The following is a 21,132-nucleotide window of genomic DNA, read 5'->3' on the forward strand; positions in this document are numbered from 1 at the left end:
TTAAGATTCTGTACAGAATTATTTACATTTCTCTTTTTTATTTTAATCTAATCCACAGAAATAAAAAATAAAAAAATTAATCAAAGTAGTCTGGAACCATTCGGAATGAGTTAGCAAAGCCTGAACATTTAAATTTTTTTGATCAAATCAGGTTGGGGAGGTGGGCTGGTTCTTCTGGTTTTCTATGGTAATAATGCAGTCTCACAATCTTTGTGGTTCTAGATAGTCACATCATTTTAAACAAATTCAGAAAATGATGCTTTAAAAAGCTGCTTCTATGAGAGCTTTAGTTTTGACTCCAGTTAAAGTAAATGTAAAGATTGTACTTTAAACAACCTCAGATGTATGTGGAGAAACTCACACAATGTCATTGTCGATAAATTCAGTTTTCTTGTGTGCTGTTTTTTTCTTAAATTACTGGTCCTTTCACAAGCTCGTGTTCTGAGCGAAGTGCAGGAGCGTGGATACTACAGTCTCGAGCTTCACAATGTCCAGGAACGCCAGCAGATCCAGGCAATCCTGGTCGGCCTGTAGGACCAGAATGACCACGAGGGCCTTCCAACCCTGGAATACCATTTTTGGGAACGCCTGCAAAGCCGGGAAGTCCTGGAACATAATATTTGATAATTGGTTACTGTCTTTAATACATTAACTAATAAGCTGCATACATTTTGCAGTTCAAAATGTGGCTTGTTGCTAGTATTGTCCAAAACATGAACACATAAATGGAAAACTTAAGGTGTCCTAGCACATCAATATAATATAATAATGTAAATTGCGTAAACCAAGAGTCTCCTGTGGTTTCTCAGGCTGCTGTTGTAAAGAAAGTTGGCGTGTCAACATCGCAGGTGTCTCGCCTTGTGATAAGATGTGATTTCATTATTTTTCATTTCATGTAGAAGTAAAAAACATTGATTCATTTTGTTTAGGAATAAAAAATAATTGAAAGTATGTTTTTAACATTTAATCATAATGTGATGTGATCTCATTATTTTTCTTTTCATTAAGAAACAGAAGTGTGACTAAGGTCGTCTCAGATGCCTCTCGTTTACTTGGGACAGCCACTTACTCTTAAATCAACATATCAACTTCTATTTTCAATAACACGATCAACATAAAGGGCAGTGGGTAGGAGGGTGGATATTTAAATATCTCAAAAACACAGGGAAATTTTGTAAAGAAACCAATAACTGAAAATATACCACAAGCATGTTTGTTAACTTAAAATATGCAGAAAACTTATTCACTACACTTTTTTTCAGTTTATTAAGAAACTCCTGAGAACACCACTAACATATGTTGTTTTTTACATATGGAGCTATCTTTCAGTTCAGTTATATCTCTTTCATACCTCATTGGTAGATATAAACAGGAAACTTACGAACTTCAACGTTTAAGGAGTGTGTTCTATTACATGAAACACCTTCTCATGCCGATGTAGAAACTTTTCAAACGGCTCATTTTAATGCAGTTGCTAGAATGAAATCTCAAAGCACTGTTGAAGCCTACCTCTGGGACCCTGGTGTCCATCATGTCCTGGAAGTCCTGTTCCTCTGTCTCCTGTTTCACCTTTCTCACCTTTACTGCCTAGAGAGAGAGAGAGAGAGAGAGAGAGAGAGAGTCAGACAGTGAGACAAGGCTGCTAAGGTCAATATGACAGAACCAAAAACTCTATCTCAAAGCTGCCTTACCTTGTTCTCCAGGAGCTCCGTTCATTCCCTCCACTCCAATCGGTCCCCTTTTCCCTTGAGTTCCTTTTTTCCCAGCAAGACCACCTTTGCCCTGTCAAATAATTACAGTTATATTGTGAAAACTAGATCCAGTAGTACTTTGTTTTTCCTACAGAATACATGGATACGCTGCAGCCATGCTGATCCATATTCATGTTCACACACCAGAAGACACCAGGCTACATGAACACTTATATACATCCTCAATTACTAAGTCACAGTACACTTCATTACATGAATAGGGACTCTGGAGTTAAGTGTCTCTTAAAATTGTAGCAGCAAAGTATTCCAGCCTGGTTTGCAAAATGCTTTTTCTCCAAATGACCAAAATCCACACTTCCTTGCAATCTCAGTCAGTATACAGTATTTGCTTGAAATAGCGCCTGGGTTCTTATTTTCTCTTTACCTGGGCAGTTATTTGGATAAGAGCATCTATTTGAGAATTGGCCACTGTGAATCCATCGATGCAGCACCACCTGGGTTATAATATATATGCTCCTTGCTCTCGTTCACATAAGTCAATTATTCATATACAATATTAGTAAACCTTTATTGCAAATGTTGTCTGATGACAGTATTTTATACAGAAGTGGACATAGAGCACCGTGGTGTAAAAAAGCATTGCAGTTAAAATGCATAACACCCAACAGCAATCAAAGGCTATCACAAGAGAGTCATTTCCCTTGCAGTAGTGTTGTTTTATTAACACATTGTTATTGATATTTCTGTCATTCATCAAGAAAATGTAGGATTACACTTAAATAAGGAATGCACATAACACATGTAATCAGCTTTAAATTTTGATTTTTTTTCTCTCTCAATAGCTTGTAACACAACAGCGCAGTGTACATTATTGCTTCAGATTTTTAAAAAATGATAAAGCACCCCTGATACAAAAAATGTTATTGGTGTAAGCCAATAAACACCGGAAAAACACTGGAAATGGTTTTTCAATTCAGATTGAGCAGCTGCAGCCCTTTAACTTCAGGGTACAACATCGGGCCAGGGTCCGCCACACCAACGCGGATGCCCTGTCCTGAGGGCTGTGACCACTGCCAGAGAAAGGAGGACCGGGAGCAGGAGCTGCAAGCAGAGCAGCACAGAAGAGGCTCGAAACCCGCAGAGCAGCTGCCTGGAATGGGGGACCCAGCCCCGCTAACAACCTGTGGGCAGCTGACCTGGTTGCAGGAGCGGGACCCCGATCTCCTTCCTGTCCTGGAGTGGGTGGAGTGGCGGCAGCATCCGTCCTGAGAAGCCATTGCCCAGCTCTCTCCAGTCGTGAAGGAACTGGGCACAATGGTCCCGCTTGGCCGTGCGGGGGGAAGTCCTGCAGCGTCACAGGGAAGCCCCCGCCAAACAAAAAGGCTGCTGGCAGGTGGTGGTGCCCAGGGACCTTCGGGACACATCACGGCACCCCTGGAACAGGCCACTTCGGAGACACCAAAACCTTGCAGCAACTCCGGCAGGGCTTTTACTGGGGCCAATGCCGCCGTGATGTGACGGACTACTGCCGCCGCTGCAACAACTGTACAGCCAAGAATGAATTGCCCGATCTGTCACGAGCCCCCCTCCAGCAGTTCCCGGTCGGTGGGCCCATGGAGCGGATAGGAGTCGACATCCTGGGTCCCTTCCCCTGCTCTGAAAGGGGGAGCCACTTTGTCCTGGTTGCCATGGACTACTTTTCAAAGTGGCCTGAGGCGTATGCCCTGCCCAATCAGTTCGACTGGGGCTTGCAGCTGCCCCTGGTCCTGTTGGCGTGTCGCTCCACTGTGCAGGAGTCTACCAGCTCCACCCCGGCCCTTCTGATGCTAGGACGCGAGCTGTGGACCCCGGCAGCGTCGGTGTTCGGCTGACCACCTGACTCTAAGGTGATTCCCCCGGGACTGGAATGTGCTCGGCGGCTCCAAGTCCAGCTCGACCTCACCCACAAGTTTGTCCAGGATCAAATTCAGGCGACAGGCCGCCACCAGAAGTGCAACTATGACACTCGGGCAAAAGGAAGGCTGTTTTGAGCCGGTGAGCTGGTCTGGGTATACAACCCGCAGCGCAAGCGCGGTTGCTGCCCCAAGCTGGAAAGTGCTTGGGTGGGGCCATGCCGGGTGCTGGAGCCACTAGGGGATGTCATCTACTGGGTGCAGATCCCTAACCGTGGCCGGAAAGTGGTGCTACACCAGGGACGACTTGCTCCCTGCCGAGGGCTGGCCCGCAGAGACACCTGTGGAGCAGCCTCGTGGATCACCCCCTGGAGCAACGCCATCAGCAGGACCAGTTAGTCCACCAGCTACCTCACCCGGAGCAATCGCAGCAAGGCCACAAAGGCCAAGGTGGAGACCCCGCAATTTCCTGGATTAAAAGAGCCTCTCAGAATGATGAGTACTTGGGGGGGCTGTGTAATGGTGGGTCCCGTGGCGGACTGGTGAGATGGGCGGGGCCGACGCACTGACTGCTTGTTAACAACCCTGAATAGCGAACCCCGCGGGGCGAGGCGTGGTCACCGCGCTGGAGTGAACTGGAGAACTCAGACTGTACTTTTCCATCCAGCAAGGTTACCCGCGGTCAGGCTGGGCCAACCCCCCCCCCCCCCCCCCCTTCATCTAGAATGTCCAGATCCCCAGACTTACTTGTTTCGACTATTCTCTTACATTTGTAAGGGAACCATTCCGAGTGGCGCATAATGCAATTACTTAAAGGAATACTGTGATCAGAATATTTAAATACTGCCTATGAGAGCACTTAATATTGATATAGAATTTGAGTAATTGGAATAAGGACCTCTCAGAATAACTGCAAACTTCATATAAAAAGTAAGGGGACAGTTTAAAACTAAGAAAAGAACATTTGTACTTTAAGTAGTACGGTACTGCAGGAGTAGTTTTTTTAGGATTAAATCCAATTTTCAGAATACAGCTGCTAGAATTCTGACTAAAACCAGGAAAAGTGAGCATATTACCCCTGTTTTGGCCTCTCTGCACTGGCTCCCTGTGAAGTGTAGAATTGATTTTACGATTGTCTTGTTAACTTATAAGTAGGGGTCTACCTAAATCGCGATTTCGTGGAAATCGTGAAATTGAGGGGTGACCGCAAAATTCACCTCTTAGGGGCCAATGCATGCAAACAAGTACAGAGAGGTAAAAAAAGGTTGTTTTAATGAACATACCGCACAACGCAAGCAACGCAAAGTGCGTATCTTCCTTCTGTAGATAGCCCTTTTTTATTCCTTTGTCATCCTGTGTGCATTGCACTTAAGCAAAAAGCAAGCAAACAAAAAAAACATTCACAAGTAAAATTTACAAAAGAAATTCTCCAGAGCAGTTAACGTTCTTGTTTACTATTCAAATGACAAAGTTTTAATCAGCCTATCAGTGCGTCTTTACTGCTTTTATGTGATCTGTACTGTGCAGTAGGGGTCTACTACAGAGGCTGCTGAACAGAATGTAAAATAAACAGCTTTCAGAAAACAAACTGGAAAGTCAGCGCAGACAAAAAGTATTCCTGTCTGCAAGTTAAATCAGTACTAAAACGATCCAGCACAGCCACCTCGCTTCAACCTGCTGCTTACAGTTGGAATTTTAGACCCGAATAGCCACGTCTTCTTTGTTTTGACTCGGTACTAATAAAATAAGTTATGGGATGGGACAAATAACATGACAACGAACGTGCTGCATACATTGCCTTTATTAAAGTATGCCAGATGCCCTTGTGTAACCGAGTTTTGGGGCTGTTTCTAATCGATTTCCACACCTGTATAACTTGGCAAAGCCTTAACTTCCAACCAATTCAGTGGATGCAGACGTGTAGTCTCAATGTATGGGCAAGTCAACTGTTGGGAGATGTTGCATACTCACCTTTAACAAATGACAGCACTCTGTTTTAGTAAGGAAGCAAGTACCACTATTTTTAGGCTTCATGGTGTTCTGAAATACCGTCTACTTAGGTTTATTTAATGTTTAAACAGGTCTGCGAAATGTCCGCGAAATCCTCATTTTATTCCGCAACATACCTGTGAAAAATACGTAAATTTACCACGATTTAAGTAGACTCCTACTTATAAGGCCCTGAGTGGATTAGAACCTAGTTATTTGCAGGAGTTACTACCCTGTATCTTCCGAATCGCACTGAGATCACAGGATGTGGGGTTGCTGGTTATTCCTGGGGTCAACAAAAGCAACAGGGGAGGTAGAGCTTTTTTTTGTAGAGCTCCTAAATTATGGAATGCTCGGCCTGTGTTAGTCAGGAAAGCTGGGAACGCTACAGTCGAGACCAAAACATACTTTTATAAAATGGGTTTCTTGTCTTATACCCCTTTCCACTGGCACATCCAACCCGTGAGGGCTCGGTACGGTATGGGTACAGGTGGTTCTCCACTGGATTTGTCAAGCAGATCAAGAACCAAACTGTGAAACTATAGCCTCACAAGACATCTGAATCTGGCTACGAGCCAAGCCGGGTCAGGGGCGGGGTTAAGGATTTTCGTCATTAATTTGCATCAGTCAGTACACTCCAGAAATAAAAACAACAAACATGGCGGGCAGCGAGTGTGATGAGAGAAAAATACAGCCTTGGGATGATGAGGAAGTGCATGCTCTAGTTTTTTTGTGGGCAGATAAAAGTGTTCAAGAAGATCTGGAGTCTGCATCAGAAATGAGAATGTTTATGACCGAATTTCTGACCATTTGAAGCAAATGGACATAAATCGCGGGTATGGTACTCTTAACTCACATACTCAAAAACACAAAATTTTACCAAATTTCTCACCCGTTATATTAATAAAAAGAAAAATAAAACAATTCTCAAACATATAGTCAAACAAAATACTGTACCAGACATACAACGACGGCTCTCGTTGCGCCCGCGCAGCTTTAGTTTTTTAAGCACCCAAACAAAAAACAACTCTAAAAAACAACAAAAAAAACAACTATCCTTAACTTGATATCTTTGACAAATCATATTTTTAAAATCTTTTTTTTCCCCCTTCAACAGAACTAATTGAACTTTAGTAAGTCGATATAATCAGCGAAATTTGTGGATTAAAAAGAAATTCCTAAATATATTTACAAAATATAGCTATACAAGATACAGCTGTATCGTTGGTCTATTAATTTTTAAACACCATTTGTTTGAGCATCTTCTGGCAAACTTGAGTTTATTAATAACAATAATTAATAACAGCTGTCTTTCATTGCGTGTGACGTCAGTAGCACGGCTCGGCTCTGCAGTGGAAAAACAACCCTGGCTCTCCTTAACCACACCGTGAGGGCTCGGTACGGCCCTGGTGTGGCTCGGTTTTACAGTGGAAAAGAGGCATTAGTGGGTTTTAATGTAACTTTTGATACTGCATTATTATTATTATTATTATTATTATTTGTTTATTTAGCAGACGCCTTTATCCAAGGCGACTTACTGAGACTAGGGTGTGTGAACTATGCATCAGCTGCAGAGTCACTTACAACTACATCTCAACCGAAAGACGGAGCACAAGGAGGTTAAGTGACTTGCTCAGGGTCACACAATGAGTCAGTGGCTGAGGTGGGATTTGAACCAGGGACCTCCTGGTTACAAGACCTTTTCTTTAACCACTGGACCACACAGCCTCTTATTATTATTATTATTATTATTATTATTATTATTATTATTAAGCGTGTGTATGTCTGTGTGTGTGTGTGTGTATATATATATATATTTATATATTATACTGTTATTTAAATCTGATATTTAAATGGTCTGATTGTGGTAGATGTGTGTGTAATATGCTATACAAATGTATTGTGGTTTTCTTTTCAGCTTTACAGTGCTTTGAGAGACTGTTGTATAAAAAGCGCTACATAAATGCAAATAAATAAATAAATACATTTCAAACAAAAATGGTGACAAATAGTTGTTAACACATTCAAAACCTTTAATGTTTATATAGTTTTATAATGACATGTTTCGATTAGAAGTGTTTTTCAATGTCTTCAATAGGGGCTCAAAGTCTTTTTTAATATCTTCAAAAGACATTGAAAAAAACATATTGTTAAAATATTTGTCATTTAATTTATTACTTTTCATTTAGTATTTCTAAATTCAATAACATAAAATATAAAATTAATGAGGGTTTTGTCATTAAACCCCAAATACTTTAAGGAACTAGAATGGCACTGTTTTTGGAATGGAATAAAACTAGCAAGAAACAACTCAGTGTTTGTTGTGGCTTGTGTGTTTCCTAATTTAACACATTTTTGTGGTTACAATGTGGTGTTATGACCAAACTGAACAGAGATTATGGAGAAAAGGTATTTATCAGGAGTGTGTAGAGTACTGAGTATAAATTAGTGTCTATATATATATATAGACACTATATATAAATTGTTCCGAGTGTGTGTTATACAAGAGTACACATTACGACTTAATTAGGACCTGTCACTAATGTAAAACAATGTCTGGTCACTTTCTGAGTAGCCATTTCTGTGTACTATTAGAGTATTGATACCCATACAAGTATGGTGGTTCTAAGAACGAGTATGAATACAAATAACGGCTCCTCTGCACCCTTACTATTAATCAAGCTGTGCGTCCCTGTGACAGAGATCGAATGGTGCTTGGTGTTAGATCTCCCTCTCGACCTGTGAGGGCACTGTGTAAAAGGAACAGAGTACCCTTAACTAAATGGTATGACAATTTATTCCATAGGGTAGGTGGAAGTTGGTCATTTAGGAAAGGGGAGGAGCTACGGTATCCAAACTCAATGACCCAGACGGTAAACGGCATGGCATCCGAGGATTGGAGGAGAGGATGTGCTCATTAACCTAGGGGTCATGAGCGAGGATATAAATAGGGGACATAGCGTAAGTGATCTGTTCCTTTGTGAATGGTTAGAAAACAACCTAAAAGGAGTCCCTGCATTTAAAAACTGTGAGTGTTCTGTTAGTCTGTCTTGTAAACGTTGTTTGTTTGTTTCGTCTGTTTAAGATTACTAGCACGATCCGGAGCTGCAGCCCCAGGCCAGCATTAAACCCGGACACCAGCACTTCACTTTCCACTGAGAACTGTCTTTTCACCACAAGCACTTAATTCACGCACCATAGGAACTGTGTCTGTGTCTTTGTGTTTTGTGTGGGTGATAAAACTGGACTTTTTTGTTGCGGGTCAAACCCGTGGGATTTTACAAACCGAAGTGATACATGCCGCTGTAATCACTTCCAGCATTATTATTTACAGGTGTTTGCCATAAGGCTCTGGACATTGTAGTCATTTCTCAATAAACACCCTTGCACCTGTTCGTAATTGTCTGTGTGATTTGTACCTGACTGCACTCACCTGTATCCATTCACCACTTTGCCACAGTCCCTTATTTACAATGATGAACAGCATTCCCTAACACCCATAGTGGAGATTGTAACTGTATGCAGAACATCATGTGGAAACTTGCTTGCTCAAAAAATACTCCACACTGACAAATGCAAGACTGGTGTATGACCTTCTTAAGCTGGCTCCACACAACGCTGCATTACCCTTTGGTAGCAACCACAGAAGGAATCTCATTGATGCCTTATAAACCCTGTTGCATCCCAGAAAGAACATCTGTAAAACAAATGTTACATACTGCTTTTCCTGGTGGTCCAGGCAATCCTCGACTTCCTGGAGGTCCGATGAGAACCCTGTTGTTGATTGGGCAGCCACTGGCGCACTTGGATCGGATGGAAGCTGCATGTTGTGATATCTGTGCTGTTACCACGCCACGGCACAATTCATAGATCTGTGCATCAGACAGAGCTGGGCCCTGTTAAGAAAAAAAGAAAAATATACAGACGTGCTCAAATTTGTTGGTACCCTTACAGCTCATTGAAATAATGCTTCATTCCTCCTGAAAAGTGATGAAATTAAAAGCTATTTTATCATGTATACTTGCATGCCTTTGGTATGTCATAGAATAAAGCAAAGAAGCTGTGAAAAGAGATGAATTATTGCTTATTCTACAAAGATATTCTAAAATGGCCTGGACACATTTGTTGGTACCCCTTAGAAAAGATAATAAATAATTGGATTATAGTGATATTTCAAAATAATTAGTTTCTTTAATTAGTATCACACATGTCTCCAATCTTGTAATCAGTCATTCAGCCTATTTAAATGGAGAAAAGTAGCCACTGTGCTGTTTGGTATCATTGTGTGCACCACACTGAACATGGACCAGAGAAAGCAAAGGAGAGAGTTGTCTGAGGAGATCAGAAAGAAAATAATAGACAAGCATGGTAAAGGTAAAGGCTACAAGACCATCTCCAAGCAGCTTGATGTTCCTGTGACAACAGTTGCAAATATTATTAAGAAGTTTAAGGTCCATGGAACTGTAGCCAACCTCCCTGGGCGTGGCCGCAAGAGGAAAATCGACCCCAGAGTGAACAGAAGGATAGTGCGAATGGTAGAAAAAGAACCAAGGATAACTGCCAAAGAGATACAAGCTGAACTCCAAGGTGAAGGTACGTCAGTTTCTGATCGCACCATCCGTCGCTTTTTGAGCGAAAGTGGGCTCCATGGAAGACTACCCAGGAGGACTCCACTTTTGAAAGAAAAACATAAAAAAGCCAGACTGGAATTTGCTAAAATGCATATTGACAAGCCACAATCCTTCTGGGAGAATGTCCTTTGGACAGATGAGTCAAAACTGGAGCTTTTTGGCAAGTCACATCAGCTCTATGTTCACAGACGAAAAAATGAAGCTTTCAAAGAAAAGAACACCATACCTACAGTAAAACATGGAGGAGGCTCGGTTATGTTTTGGGGCTGCTTTGCTGCGCCTGGCACAGGGTGCCTTGAATCTGTGCAGGGCACAATGAAATCTCAATACTATCAAGGCATTCTGGAGCGAAACGTACTGCCCAGTGTCAAAAAGCTCTGTCTCAGTCGCAGGTCATGGGTCCTCCAACAGGATAATGACCCAAAACACACAGCTAAAAGCACCCAAGAATGGATAAGAACAAAACATTGGACTATTCTGAAGTGGCCTTCTATGAGTCCTGATCTGAATCCTATCGAACATCTATGGAAAGAGCTGAAACTTGCAGTCTGGAGAAGGCACCCATCAAACCTGAGACAGCTGGAGCAGTTTGCTCAGGAAGAGTGGGCAAAACTACCTGTTAACAGGTGCAGAAGTCTCATTGAGAGCTACAGAAAACATTTGATTGCAGTGATTGCCTCTAAAGGTTGTGCAACAAAATATTAGGTTAGCGGTCCCATCATTTTTGTCCATGCCATTTTCATTTGTTTTCTTATTTACAATATTATGTTGAATAAAAAATCAAAAGCAAAGTCTGATTTCTATTAAATATGGAATAAACAATGGTGGATGCCAATTACTTTTGTCAGTTTCAAGTTATTTCAGAGAAAATTGTGCATTCTTCGTTTTTTGTGGAGGGGTACCAACAAATTTGAGCACGTCTGTATATATATATGCATACATTGTTTTTAATTGTTTTTTTAGGGACAGTAGTGTTCTGCAAATCAGGCCTGTCCAGCCCGCCAAAAAGCACACGTAAAGTTAATATATTATATATACAGTGTATATATACTTTAGCATTTGGCTGTTTTTGTCAGTTTAGCTTCATTAGTTAACAGTAACTAAAAACTTAAAAGCTTCCAACTTCAGCTAGCTATCTTCATATAATACAATTTTTAACAATGATTGGGTTTTTTTTGCCTATGCCTGGCATAAATCTGATTTAAGCAGGTACCAAAGGCGCTAACATTTCTGGCGACTTATGGTAAGAGCTGGTGGCCGTGTCGTTCAGGTAGATTAAATGTTGTCTCATACCGGTGGCCCTTGGACTCCTTTGGCTCCTGCAGCTCCCACGTCTCCAGAGTCTCCTGAGGGACCAGATTCACCCCTCGTACCAGGGATACCAGGGGGGCCATTTCTTCCTAATGGGCCGTCTGGACCTGAAGAGCCACGCTCACCACGCTAGGGACACACAACAGTAGATACTATAGGTATCAGACACTGCTCATGATGAAACAAACTGCAGTATTGCAGTAAACATTTGAAAAACGCACTATTTTGCTATCTCAAGACTGCCAAAGGTTTGCTAGATTTCCTTTTTGTTTCTGGAGCTTAATGGGTAGTCAGAGCTAGAACGTTAGCAAGAATTTTGGAACAGGGAGCCTAGTGGGTATACAGTATATACAAAAGATAACCTGGAAGCATTCCTTACATGTGTACACATTTATGATGGTAATATGTTTATGTACGTATTTGTTTAAGTTATTTTTTCACAGCTCCTGAAGATATTAAATGACAAACATACAGACCTGCCCTTTGTCTCCTTGGAAACCTGTGCTACCCTATAGTAAAAGAGAAAGGACAACAGTTAACATCTCAGCACCATTAATAATGAAATATTTTAAATGATCATGTAATATAAAATACCTTGTCCCCTTCAACTCCTTTGATACCTGTGCTTCCTTGTTGACCCTGGGAAAACAAGGTATGAATTCATTTAATTTACTTTGGATAAAAAAATAAAAATTATATTATAAACAATAAACACATAAGCTCATACAGCTCAAAACAATGCATTTGATGCGAAGAACACTGAAGTTAAATGCTTTTGATTGAATAGTGCAAAAACAAAATGGAGCAGCTACTAGTATTGTAAAAACTAAAAGATAGCCGTAACATGTGGTAAACGATGGTGTTTGTGGTGGGAGATACCTGGCCATTCAGATAGTTCATTCACCTATTTTTGTTAGAACTTTTGTTCTAAACTGATTAAATAGTGGATCTGAAATTACATTAAAAAGTGCTTCTATGTACAATCATTTATATTTACAGGCGTCTTTAGGATAAGGGATGGTGCAGTGTTTAAATAGGTAGGATGGCACAGTACATAGTGGCAATGCTTCATAAATATAGTCAGATTTAAGACAAACGCACCTTTTCACCATCCGGGCCTGTCTCCCCTTGAGAGCCCTGAGAAAATGAGTATAAGAGTCAGAAGGAAATGAATAGAAACCAAAGCAGTCAATTGAGGATAGACTGGCATCAACATGGAGAATCACTTACAGGAGGACCCTTTAATCCTTGAGGCCCAGGCTTCCCAGGTTTACCTGGATCACCTGTGTTTCCTCTCGCTCCCTGCATTAAAAAATAACAATAAAACAGATTACAAACCAATGCTACAGCATGACTGAAGCAGACATCTCGTTTCACTTGTACAGTTTCTAAGAATGTAATGCCACATTCTTTAATGTAATATACACTTGCATGAATCCCTGTATTATAAAGTGGCATGCCTATGTTATTCACAGAGTTGACTGGCACCAATTACATTTGCAGATGCAAATAGGACCCAGGCACATATTTATCAGTACTAACAACAGGTCAGCAGTACATTATAACAACTAGTATTAATCACAATGCAAAACCGCTTAAGCGAGTGCGAAAAGAAAACTATACGATATAATAATATGAACCGTAGCAATTAAACCAATTACCTCTGGTCTTCAAGTTTATGACATCTCCCATTCTCCTATATTGAATTGTTATCTAATCTCTACAATGGGCGTTTCAATCATGACACAGAAGCAGAGCAGGTGGGAAAAAATGCTTATATTTTATTTCAACATGCAGTAACCGTTGTTCAAAGCAAAAATCCCAACCTTTTAAACTACATTCTCTTTCTGTCTCCTATGTACTATGAATGGTTGCAAATACAACTTTTCATTCATACACAATATTTTTATCCACATGTCATATTTATCTAATGGAAGATAAAAATCTTGACAGCTTTGTGGCTTGTATATTTTAACTGGATGAAATACGATCATAACTGTTATTATGATTATCTATAAGAATTTTTAAAGAAGTAAATAATCGACACAACACATTATCAATATTATTGAAATTATATGTTATTGTTCCAACCCTAGAAACATGGCGAAAGTATTGCAACTATTTTGTACAAGAGTAAGTAGAATGTTTAGATATCAAGGTGTGTTCAATAACTTTAATGCATTTGTGCATCACTGACGAAATTCTTTGCTTGCCATACTGAGAGTGTCGATTGGATAATGCAAGGGATTTAATGTAAGTGATTAAAAAAAAATTGCAAACTCTTTTCAGTCGTTTGTTTAGTATAAAGGGGAAGTTCAATTTTGTAATTTATGAGGAGTGACTTGTTTCATGACAAACATTTAAGAAAGTTCCACTGTGGTTAGTGTGGGAAGATGGGTGGGAGGCAAAGAACTAGAGTGAGTCTGACACATCCTCAGCCTTTGGCTTCGGGCAATACAATCCCCTAGAGGACACTATATACGAAACCCTAATTATCCAGTCCAGATTTCTTCACTTACCTAAAACAAAAACTGTAAATAACAAAACTAATTTGAGAATACATAGTCTATCCCACTGCAGTCAGGATATTATGCCTAAAAATTTGAAAAAGAGACAGCTTGTGCAGCTAGGGAAAAGCTAAATTGAATTTATAGGGCAATCTCCTTATCAGAAATCAATATTCCCCCAATAACACTATTATGCTTTCCAGAATTATTATGTTAAAAAAATAACACCACGATACGTATCAAACAGCAAACAAAACATAACTGTCCATCAATATTATAACCCTGTAGTATTTGTGTAGCGAATTATTTAAAAAAAACATTGACGTGGTTGTCTCTGTCTTTTTAAAATCACCTTTTTTCATGTTACATGGTATTCTGTGAGGTACTCAAAGCTTCAAGATCACTTTTTAATACAGAAAATTAAAAAGTGATATAAAAAATGTAATTATCTACTTCAAAACAAACAAACAAAAAGCTTTTTAATGCATTTAAATGCAATATACTTGCTCTTATATGTTTTCCAGAAGCACATGTTTATATCACAACAATACCAAAAAGAGTAAAATTAATGGATTTGCTTTGCGGTCATGCGTATTTTTAATCATATTCATGCATTTTGTGTTTTCTTTTTCATTAAACAAAATTATTTCTTAATTATTTTTTTATTTGGAATACATCCAAACAAACAATGAAAAAAAGTTGTATTCAGTTTTATTCTGCTTGTAGAAAAACTTTACTCAGAGCATGGGGCTCTATTTTCCACTGTGCTGTAACAAAGCATGACTTACTTAATTCAGTAAGGTCAAACAAATAATGCTATAATCACACTTTCTGTAAACCACATGTACATATCACCTAAACTGAGATATATAACTTAAATGAAGGATAATTTCCAACAGTAAGGAGGAGAAAGATTTGAATGTCCTGACATGGCCTTCTTATTTTGCATCAAACTGGGAACGGTATGGTCCTGAAGGGAAAACTCTCTACAACTAAGGAGGAGCTGGCTATAGCACTAAAGTAGAGGTGGTTAAAAATTACAAAATGGCCTTCAATGAACAAAAGTAGTGGCAGTTTGGAGAGTTAGTTTGGGAAAGGACTGGGTGCTGCAGGTTGTACTCTCTGTTAGCTCACTGAGAAAGTCTTAACTTGTTGATTTATTTTGTTAACTTTGTTTTGTAAAATAAAAGTGTGCATAGAAAGCGCTGAACTGCAATCTCCTGTTTCTTGTGTTTGCTATTCCTGCCACTAGTCCTACCACTATCATACCACAAAGGCAGCTACAGAACACTTACAAACATAAAAATGGATAGCAGATTTCTTACCTGGGCACCCTGCCTTCCTTGTGGGCCTCTTGGTCCTGGATCCCCTCTTTCACCCTGAAACAACGAAGCACAATATCAACTAATTACCCTTTTTCTTTACAGTGCAATGCAGTAGTCAGAAAACCTGAAGACACAAGACGATCCATGATAAACATTTAATTATGTATTGAGAACTATGGACCCTACTGACACTGTGCCACAACAGGGATATAGCAAAGACATCCATACACTTGTCACCATTCCAGTTATCATAAAACTTGGTTACAACATTCTTTACCACATATTATGGAGAATATATTGGAACCTTGGAATATATGGAGCAACATGCCCCACGTAACGCATCCGGTAAAGGCACATTGCCGGTTCGAGTCCAGGCTATTCCATTGCCGACCGTGGACGGGAGTTCCCAGGGGGTGGCGCACAATTGGCCAAGCACTGCCCGGTGGTGGGGGGGGGGGGGGGGGGTCACTGTATTTAATGTATTATGCATTGTTCCTCACTATCTTGTAAAGTGCTTTGTGATGGTGGTCCACTATGAAAGGCGCTATATAAAATAAATATTGATATTGATGTCACTTACATTTTTACATGTACAGTACCTTCAGTCAATGTAGGCCATGGTGTTCTACTTTTTCAAGATACTGATAGCTCTAGGTTTGTATTTAAAGCTGTGGTTAATATACTTGTATGCTATAACCCCACTTCTTTTACTATGACATTTTTAACTTAAATTTACATGTCCCTTAAATCCTGCATCAAAAACATAATTATGTAACTTTGTGACTGGACTATTGAGACAAGGCCATTTTCTATCATCTTTGGGTTTGTGGCCAGCAAGGCCTAACCATAGTAATAAAATAAAAAAAACTCACGCAGGTTAATCAGTACTGCTCTGCATGTACATAGACCAGTATGGCTTATGCCACAGGTCGAGTGGTTTGTTAACTGATTGGGATTCATAGTGTGCTACAAATACAACCTTTATGAATATGTACAGTATCCAGCAACATGTTATTTTACTCATGACAAAAGAAAATATTGATTTTAAAACTTCACTTTTTTTCACCAATGCAAAGTAGTTATTTCAAATTAGAAGGATAATTAGTAGACTGGTGGATGAACTTCCTGTTGCTGACTTTCAAAATTATATAGTGTAGAAATCATATAGACATTCGAACGGATGTTTAAGAGTTTAGTATTTTTACTTGTATGTTATTGTATTATTCATTTATAATGGGACATGTTAATAAATTAAACTACTTACTAACAGACTATAGATAGTTCTCACTGTCACTGGTATGGCAAGTTCTTTTACTGCGAGACCTCTCGTCAAAGGCACTGAAAATATACTATATATAGATCTTCATTTTGCATTAAAATGTCAAGTGTATCATACATAAGGCACTGTCACTGTTTTTTGTGGCACTGCTGATAAGTGATTGTACATTTTTGTGTTTAAAAAAGCTTTCTGTTCACCAAAAAGTGGATGTGTATTGTTTTAACTTTTGCTGTTCATCATGTGGTAAAAACATTCTATATATGCCACTATGAATTAATCTGTTTTTATTACCTTTTGTCCGAATGATCCTGGTTCACCTTCTACTCCAGGAACTCCTATAGGACCCTAAAAAAACACACATTACAGCTTCAGCTTTTTTATATTTACATTTTCCATCACAATGCATTCATCGATTTTGACCGCTTCATTTAGTTTTAGCAGCAACTTACATCGTCCCCTGGCTCGCCATCACTGCCAGGAATTCCTCCCAAGCCAGAGCCTCCCTTAATAAATTAGGACAGAAAGAAACAAGAATTAACACGTGAATATTGTATTTCTAACTTACTGACCTCCCCAATAAGTTTAGTATTGCAAACTGATAAAGTCTTCTAGACTACATCTCTCACCTTCTTACATGTAACTAAAGGTTACACATATTACTAATTACCAAATATATTACTATGTGATATGTGCCCTATTACCAAAGATAAGATGTTCCAGAGCTCAGTCTCAGCTGAGGGATGATTGTAAATCCAAGTGCTACTCAGAGTAGTACAGCCAATGTGTTTGTGAGTGGTCATGTACTCCCAAGTGTGGACAGGTGATGCTCTAAGGAGCTGACTGATTCCTTTATAGACTATGGAATGGACACTGGATAAGAGACCCCTCCCCACCTTCACAAACAAATAGGATTTACTGAATGCAATTAGCAATCGTTTTAATTAATAGTTTTTTATGCACATTATATATATATACCTTTATGCCTGGATCTCCTCTCTCTCCCATAATTCCAGGATAACCCTATAAAAGATAAAAACAAATTAACAACAACAATTAAATGATTGCTTACTGAAACAAGATGTTGATCTGATTGATTCCAGGCGGGATGTCTATCATGTGTAAAAAATGATGAATGGTTTTTGACCATAAAAAAAAAACGTGTTACATTCTATAAGAAAATTGTTTTTTTCTTCACACATACCATATAACCCTGCTCCCCAGTGTCTCCTGAAAATCCAGGTGCACCAATTTGACCCTGAAAAAAAGGTGACAAGGAGAGCATTTTAGTAAAGTAAGAACATTTAAAAAATAGCAATTTACTGAAGAATTTTTTAAAATCAACATACCTTTTCTCCCATGGGCCCAGCAGATCCCTCCTCACCAGTCTTTCCTATAAACCCCTGTTGACAACAATCATTCTTGTTAATCTCCAATATGACAACTTTTTCACTAAATGTTGCTTCACCCATTTTATCAAGGGCAAAAACAATGGTATGCTACATCAGTAGTAACATTCAGGGGTTAATTTGTAAGCAAAAAGGTACCAGATCTTGAAGGAAGAGGCCTAATGTCCTGACCTTGATTTACAGTAGCTTCTATATATGCTTCATGTTCTCATCTGCTTTATTATTGGTGTTGGTAGCTGAATACCCACCTTTCCCTAGCCATATTTTAACATAATCTTCAGGCTTGGACAATGCCAGTGGCAGGCCGATTAATCTTTTTGTGTTTTGTCATTTGGGGTGTAAAAAAATGAGTAATGTTCTTACTTACAGACATCACACCCGAAAATATATCCTTACAGTACACTTTTCTCATTCAATTCATGAACAGGAAAGTGTTTTTTTTTTGTACAAGTTGAGGTTTTTTTTGCAAATGGTTTTTTTCAGATGGTTCATCATCTGAAACTGTATAATTCTCGCCTGTCAGACAAAAATGTATCTGGGATCCGGGTGCTATCTGTCACACATTAACCCTTGTTAACATTTTAATTTTGTTGACATACTTACCTTATCATAACGAACCAATCCACATTGCAGTACATTAGTCCACATCCCTACTAATGTGCTACCAAACCAGGACCACTGCTATATTTATTTAATTCCACTGCTGGTATACTGTGGTCAACTAACAGTTCTGCTGCTGTAGTGCACTGTTGTTATCATGCCTACTTTCTCTCAGTTGGGTAGGACACAAAACCAACACTTGTAGCAATTTACCTATTCTGTAAAAGTATTAGTAAGGAATTATAGAGTAACTGTAGGAGCAAACATTTACATTTGTTTTTAGTATAGTTCATAGTTTAATATATTACTGTAGTGTAATATGTTAAACACTGATAAAACACCCCTGATACAAAATAAATGAAATCAGTGTATATCCAATAAACCCTGGAAAAACACTGGAAGCGGTTACTCAATTCACGGTGACTTCACCCCTTTCCGAGTGCAGTTAGTTATGCAATGTCCCTCCTTCCCGATTTGTAACTAGCATCGATTTGTTCTACAACTACTGAGTGGCAGCAAATCCCTACATCTCTGTTTGAGACTACATAGACAGGGCGGATTGTACACGCTTGCAAGATTTCAAACGAGATTACAAGCAGATATGGAGGATTGTTTTTGCTACACATTGTGGTGAAATAAAAAAAAAAAAGAAATGCTCAGACACACAAAAACCTGAGAAGAATGTGTCTGGAACCATATGGATTGTGTTGTGAAGACAGCAAAGAAAAGAAGGTACTGCAGTTACTATATATACTGTGCCAGGAAAAAACGCCCAAGAATTTTGGAAAGTAACCGAAAACAATAATCTCACACAGTATATAAAAAGTGAAAGGCCCAAAAAAAAAAAAAAAAGATTTCAGGGTATCTACATAAAACTCAGAAATAGCTAAAAAATAAATACAAAAAAATTAAATGAATAAACAGTGAAAAACAGAGACCCTATTTATACCTTTTCTCCTTTGGTTCCCCCATGTCCTGTCTCTCCTGGTTGACCGACTTCCCCCTGCAAGAAGATACAGCAGTCAAACAGACATCCACCAAATGTGATCATGAACTTTTTATATTACACACATCATAATACTACATACGGTCGCGCCTTTCGGTCCTACTTCACCCATAGGCCCCGTCAGTCCAATGTCACCCTGCAGTATAAAGATAAGACATTTTTTAAACATGCAAATAACATTTCGAAACGCTTCAGTTGCCTTGTGAACTCAGTAATTATCACTCCTAATATCTGTTTAGTTACACAGTAATTGCTCCTATAGAGAAATCTGAAAAGTCATATTCAAATGTCCAGGTACAGTACTAACTAACACATGTTTTAGTCTTTCTGAATCCCTATTGATATTGATCGAACCCTCCCATCTCTACTGGGTTACCTGGAGGTCTTGGAATAAATCTGTACTCTGCTTTTGATCAATTCTGATTTGATTTTGATTTTGGAAGGAAGCAATTATTATACAGATCTTGTGTCCCCTCCTCATCAGGATTTAATTAGGATTTGTGTATAAAATAAATGATTAGAACTACTACAAAATGAGTTACTGATATTTTATGACTCATTGCTGATATCTGTTCGGTTCTAGTTTTGTTTTCAGATACCAGTGACCGGTGAGGCCATGAAAGCAAATATTCCTGCAAACTATTCCAAAAAAACATGCTAGTGTTAATAGCATTGTCAACGTACCTTTGAGCCAGAACCACCCATCTCACCTGGGTCACCCGGGGGTCCTGGAATACCCTGCAAAAAAAAATACGTTTAAGTATATAAATTACATACTAAAGACATCCCACGCAAAAAAAAAAAAAAAAGGAAATAAGAACCACTCACCATGACTCCAGAAAATCCTGAAGGACCATCAGAACCCTTAGGACCAGAATCACCCTGAAAAGAAAAGAAAGCATCCATATTCAATTATACTGGCTTCAATTGACTCAAGTAACATTGTCAGAAGTGGCAAAGTATGTCCAGTGGAATCAACTTCTGATTTTTGAAGAAGACACCAGTGTATTGAGCATTTTTTAATCTTTGATTTACAAAGGAGGATACGGACAACATGCCCCACATGTCGACCTGTTCCTATCCAGTTTTAAGTAACTTTAGCATAACGGAGGCAGAAGTTTTAAAGGGATTGGAGCTCTTAAAATAAACAAATCCCCTGGGCCGGATGAGATCCTCCCAATAGTACTCAAAGAAATGAAAGAAGTTATTTACAAACCCGCTAACCAAGATCATGCAGCAGTCTCTTGACACAGGGGTTGTACCGACAGACGGGAGAATTGCAAATGTAATACCGATCCATAAAAAGGGAGACAAAACCGAACCAGGTAACTACAGACCAATAAGCCTGACTTCTATTATATGTAAACTTATGGAATGTATAATAAGATCCAAAATGGAAAATTACCTATATGGTAACAGTATCCTGGGAGACAGTTAGCATGGTTTTAAGGAAAGGGAGATCGTGTCTAACTAA

At 39.2% G+C, this 21,132-nt stretch overlaps 1 protein-coding gene across 1 annotated transcript in view; it reads right to left on the reverse strand.

Moving 5' to 3' along the window:
- LOC117400009 (collagen alpha-1(II) chain-like) overlaps nt 1–21,132 on the reverse strand; it is a 25,974-nt gene continuing 4,842 nt past the window's right edge. Inside the window, exons 4-22 of the mRNA XM_033999466.3 lie at nt 20,487–20,540; nt 20,343–20,396; nt 19,741–19,794; nt 19,602–19,655; nt 17,993–18,046; nt 17,848–17,901; nt 17,622–17,666; nt 17,096–17,149; nt 16,938–16,991; nt 15,368–15,421; nt 12,766–12,837; nt 12,637–12,672; nt 12,130–12,174; nt 12,012–12,044; nt 11,518–11,664; nt 9,313–9,489; nt 1,692–1,782; nt 1,510–1,587; nt 1–606 (exon numbers count right to left, since the gene is read on the reverse strand). Of these exons, the coding sequence (XP_033855357.3) occupies nt 410–606; nt 1,510–1,587; nt 1,692–1,782; nt 9,313–9,489; nt 11,518–11,664; nt 12,012–12,044; nt 12,130–12,174; nt 12,637–12,672; nt 12,766–12,837; nt 15,368–15,421; nt 16,938–16,991; nt 17,096–17,149; nt 17,622–17,666; nt 17,848–17,901; nt 17,993–18,046; nt 19,602–19,655; nt 19,741–19,794; nt 20,343–20,396; nt 20,487–20,540 (1,407 nt within the window). The 3' untranslated portion in view covers nt 1–409. The remainder of the gene's footprint in view (nt 607–1,509; nt 1,588–1,691; nt 1,783–9,312; nt 9,490–11,517; nt 11,665–12,011; nt 12,045–12,129; nt 12,175–12,636; nt 12,673–12,765; nt 12,838–15,367; nt 15,422–16,937; nt 16,992–17,095; nt 17,150–17,621; nt 17,667–17,847; nt 17,902–17,992; nt 18,047–19,601; nt 19,656–19,740; nt 19,795–20,342; nt 20,397–20,486; nt 20,541–21,132) is intronic.

The sequence above is a fragment of the Acipenser ruthenus genome, chromosome 4 (assembly GCF_902713425.1).
Source record: "Acipenser ruthenus chromosome 4, fAciRut3.2 maternal haplotype, whole genome shotgun sequence".
Classification (NCBI taxonomy): Eukaryota; Metazoa; Chordata; class Actinopteri; order Acipenseriformes; family Acipenseridae; genus Acipenser; species Acipenser ruthenus.